The following is a 3,546-nucleotide window of genomic DNA, read 5'->3' as shown; positions in this document are numbered from 1 at the left end:
AAGGCAGGGTATGCCCTTGGGAAAAGTCATGTGTCGTGTGTCTGGGGGTGTGGGGTTGGGGGGAGTTCGCCGTCCGGTGTCCTAGCCCTTCCTGTGCAAGCAGATGCTAAAATCCACACACACAAACACCAGTGAAGTACAGTTCTCATTAACCTCCTTTGCCATCCCCTCCCCCCACACCGTACCCAAATACTGCCCACAGCTAGGTGCCCATTACAAGAGTCAGAGTAGCTAAAAGGGGTGAAGATCTATAGATGGAAGGGGATCAGCCTTGGTTTTTCAATGTTGACACCGGGCAATGGGTACATGAAGATTCATGATACTCTTCTCTCTTATTTTGTAAATATTTAAAGGTTTCTGTAATAAACGAGTATAAAATAATAAATAAGAGGAAAGAGAAATAGCCAGGTGGGCAGCTGTGTGTGAGCGAGGACATATGGCTTCTCTCTCCAGATTCCTCAGGCGCTCAGAAAAGACCGGCGGCACATCTGGGAGAGCCTCAGAACCACCGACCCTCGATAGCACCTTCTCCCCTCCGAACATGACGGGGACATTACTCATGTCCTTGGTCAGCTGCCTCATTGCCATAAGTCAGGCCAGCCTCATCAATCGCTGTGACTTGGCCAGGGTGCTGCACAAGGAGGACTTGGATGGGTTTGAGGGCTACTCCCTCAATGACTGTGAGTGCTGCTTCACACACTCCCCCTCCCCCATTTCTCCTCCTCCTCTGGTCATGCCCTAGGTGGCCATCTTTCTCCCTGTCATTCATTTTTCAAAGCCAAGTTCAAAAAGGAGCCCTCCCCAAGAAGCCCTTCCCAACATTCCAGATCCAGCCCACAATTATTCGCTGAGCATTTATCATGTACCGGGAACTATTTTCGGTGCTGGGGATGGAGACATCAACAAAGCCCCTTCCTCCATAGTGTTCACATTCTAGGGGGAGAGGCAGACAAGACGCAAACACACAACTATATATGAAGTACTTCCAGTAGTGATAAAGGTTATGCAGAAGAAGAAAGCCAGGGCCGTGATAGGTGATGTTGTCCTAGAAGGGGAAGTCGAGGAGGTGACATTGAGTGGCACTGGTCACCCAGGGTCTGGGGAAGAGTGCTCCAGGCAGAGGGAGCAGACAGTGCAAAGGCTTCATCCTCCTCCATGGTAGGAATAACTCCCTTTTGCCCAGAATTTGTGCACACCGGCCTGGTGCTGTCTTATTTCTCCTTTTATCTTGTTTTGTGGCTTTTTAAGGTAGGTATCTTCATTCTCCTACTATAGGCCGCTTGAAGGCAACATCTACATTTGAGCCAGCTAAGTGTCCCGCACTTGGCTTTGCACAGTTCCTGACACACAGTAGGTGATCATTAAGTGCAGGAAGCATGGATGGACAGATAGGTGATGAGTGGTTGTACTGAGGGGCGGGTGGGTGGGACGAAGGGTGAGGGGAGAAGCACATGGGTGTTTCTAGCCCACTTGCCCCATCCAGCCTCTTAGGCCTTGTTCCTTTCTTCTGCTTCCTGATCTCCCTCTCTCCTCCAAACCACTCCTCCCTCAAGTCGGCACCCTCTGAAAACCCTCTGCTCCCTGTTCAAAGGGCTGTGTCTGGCTTTGGTGGAAAGCAAATTCAACATATCAAAGGTAAATGAAAACGCAGACGGCAGCTTTGACTACGGAATCTTCCAGATCGACAGCCACTCCTGGTGCAATGATTACCAAAGTCACTCAGAGAACATCTGCCACGAGGACTGTCAAGGTCTGGCCAGGGCCCCAGGGTGGGAGAGGTGAGAGGGAGGACCAGGCTCTACTCACAGGACTCCTCTTCCCACTCAAAGCCTGGGAATATCCCCAGAGGGACGGCCCCAGGAGTCCATTTCACCCAGCTTTTCATGCAATGGAAATTATTTTGATGCCCATGTTACAGATGAGCAAACTGAGGCTCATAGAACCAGTGCTGAATGCCAGGCTGGTGGCCCTGAAGGCTCAGCTCTAACCATCTAACCACTAACTTTGGCTAATGATCTGATTAAAGGCCAAGTGCAAACTCCCCACCTCAAAGCCACTCCAGGAGGCTCCATAGGTCAATGACTTGGACCTTCTCCCCTTCCTTCATACTCTGATTAATATCCCTGGACTCTTCACCTGAAGAGCCTTTCTGATCAGCCAAGATTACCTGGGTCTCTGTGCTCCTGTTCTGACATTTCCTTTCCCTAGAAATCCTCAAATGTGGGCTGAACCACCATCTACCCTAGTTAGGAAGTACGATGATAAACAGTCGTCCTGCCCCCCCTGCCCTCACCCCCAACACCCCCGACCGCCATTGGAGGGGTGTCTAAATGGTCCTCTGGAAGGGAGGTCCTCTTGCTTAATCTGGAAGTGCTCAGCCCCCGGGTGGTGCGTGCCAGCGCAGGGACAGCCCGTGTCTGCCTCAGTCTTCGGGGTGGTCCTCTGTGTTCTCACAGGTGCTCGCTCTCTCTCCCTTTCAGACCTACTGAGGCCCAGTCTTCTCTCAACCATCAGCTGTGCAAAGAAGATTGTGTCCGGAGCAGGGGGCATGAAGAACTGGTGAGGAGGACACGGTGGGACGAAGTTAGTGGGCAGAGCCCCAGGAAGGATGTAGTGACAGAGGAAGGCGCACTAGGCAAGGACTAGACCCTTTCACAGTCTAGAAAGATGTGGAAGAGTGGCAGGGCTTGGACTCTGACTTACAGGACCTGGGATCTGGGTCTTTCTCTGATGTATTAAAACTCTTTTGGGGGGCGCCTGGCTCAGTCAGTTAAGCGTCTGACTCCTGATTTTGGCTCAGGTCATGATCTCAGGGTCGTGGGATTGAGCCCTGCATCAGGCCACCCGCTCAGTGGGGAGTCTTCTTGGGATTCTCTCTCCCTCTCCCTCTGCTCCTCTCCTCATTCGTTCTGTCTCTCTCTCGAAAATAAATAAATCTTTTAAAAAATTTAAAAAAAGAAAACTCTTTTAGATGCGGTAACAGAGTAACTTGAGTTAGGTGAGGGAGGTGTATCCTGAGGGCACGAGGTGTCTCACTGAGCGGACGCAGGTGCGGCTGGACTTCAGGAAGAGAGCGCAAGCAGAGCTGGAAACTGTCAGCAAGCTTTTCCTGGCAAGTTCCTGCTTCCTGGTGCATTTGTTTCACCACTTCCTTCATAGAGCAGCATTCTCTGCTCCACATTCCACAAGACTGACTAAGGCTGCCCCCAGTTGATGGGCTAATGTCCTCAGCGGCCACAGAGACTGCCCAGGCTCAGTCCCAGTCCAAGTGCCCGGGATAAAGAATCTGATTGGTTCAGCTTGGACCCAGTGTCCCTGCTTAGTTCAATCAGCTGGAGGCCTGGGAGGCCTGGGAGCAAGTGAGCTATGCCATCACAGTTGCCACAGGGATCCCTCTCCCTGATTGGCAGCAACATTCTTTTTTATTTCTAAGATTTTATTTATTTATTTGAGAGTGAGAGAGCGAGCACACAAGCGGGGGGGAGAAGGAGAGAGAAGAAGACTCTCTGCCGAGCAGGGACTCTGATTTGGGGCTCGGTGTGGGAC

General features: G+C 51.5%; 1 protein-coding gene across 1 annotated transcript; it reads left to right on the top strand.

Annotated features, from left to right (window-relative positions):
- Positions 1 to 457: 457 nt before the first annotated feature.
- Positions 458 to 2,559, top strand: LOC112819140 (lysozyme-like protein 6; the record flags this gene model as incomplete). Its single annotated transcript, XM_073890702.1, has 3 exons — positions 458 to 680; positions 1,592 to 1,750; positions 2,481 to 2,559. Coding segments are annotated over exons 1-3 (377 nt in total), but the record flags the coding sequence as incomplete, so codon positions are not given.
- Positions 2,560 to 3,546: the final 987 nt, after the last annotated feature.

The sequence above is a fragment of the Callorhinus ursinus genome, unplaced genomic scaffold (assembly GCF_003265705.2).
Source record: "Callorhinus ursinus isolate GAN/ISIS: 27379988/994484 unplaced genomic scaffold, GSC_fseal_2.0 scaffold2299, whole genome shotgun sequence".
Taxonomy (NCBI): Eukaryota; Metazoa; Chordata; class Mammalia; order Carnivora; family Otariidae; genus Callorhinus; species Callorhinus ursinus.
Note: the sequence above shows the minus strand (reverse complement) of the source record. Positions and strands in the feature narration are given on the sequence as shown.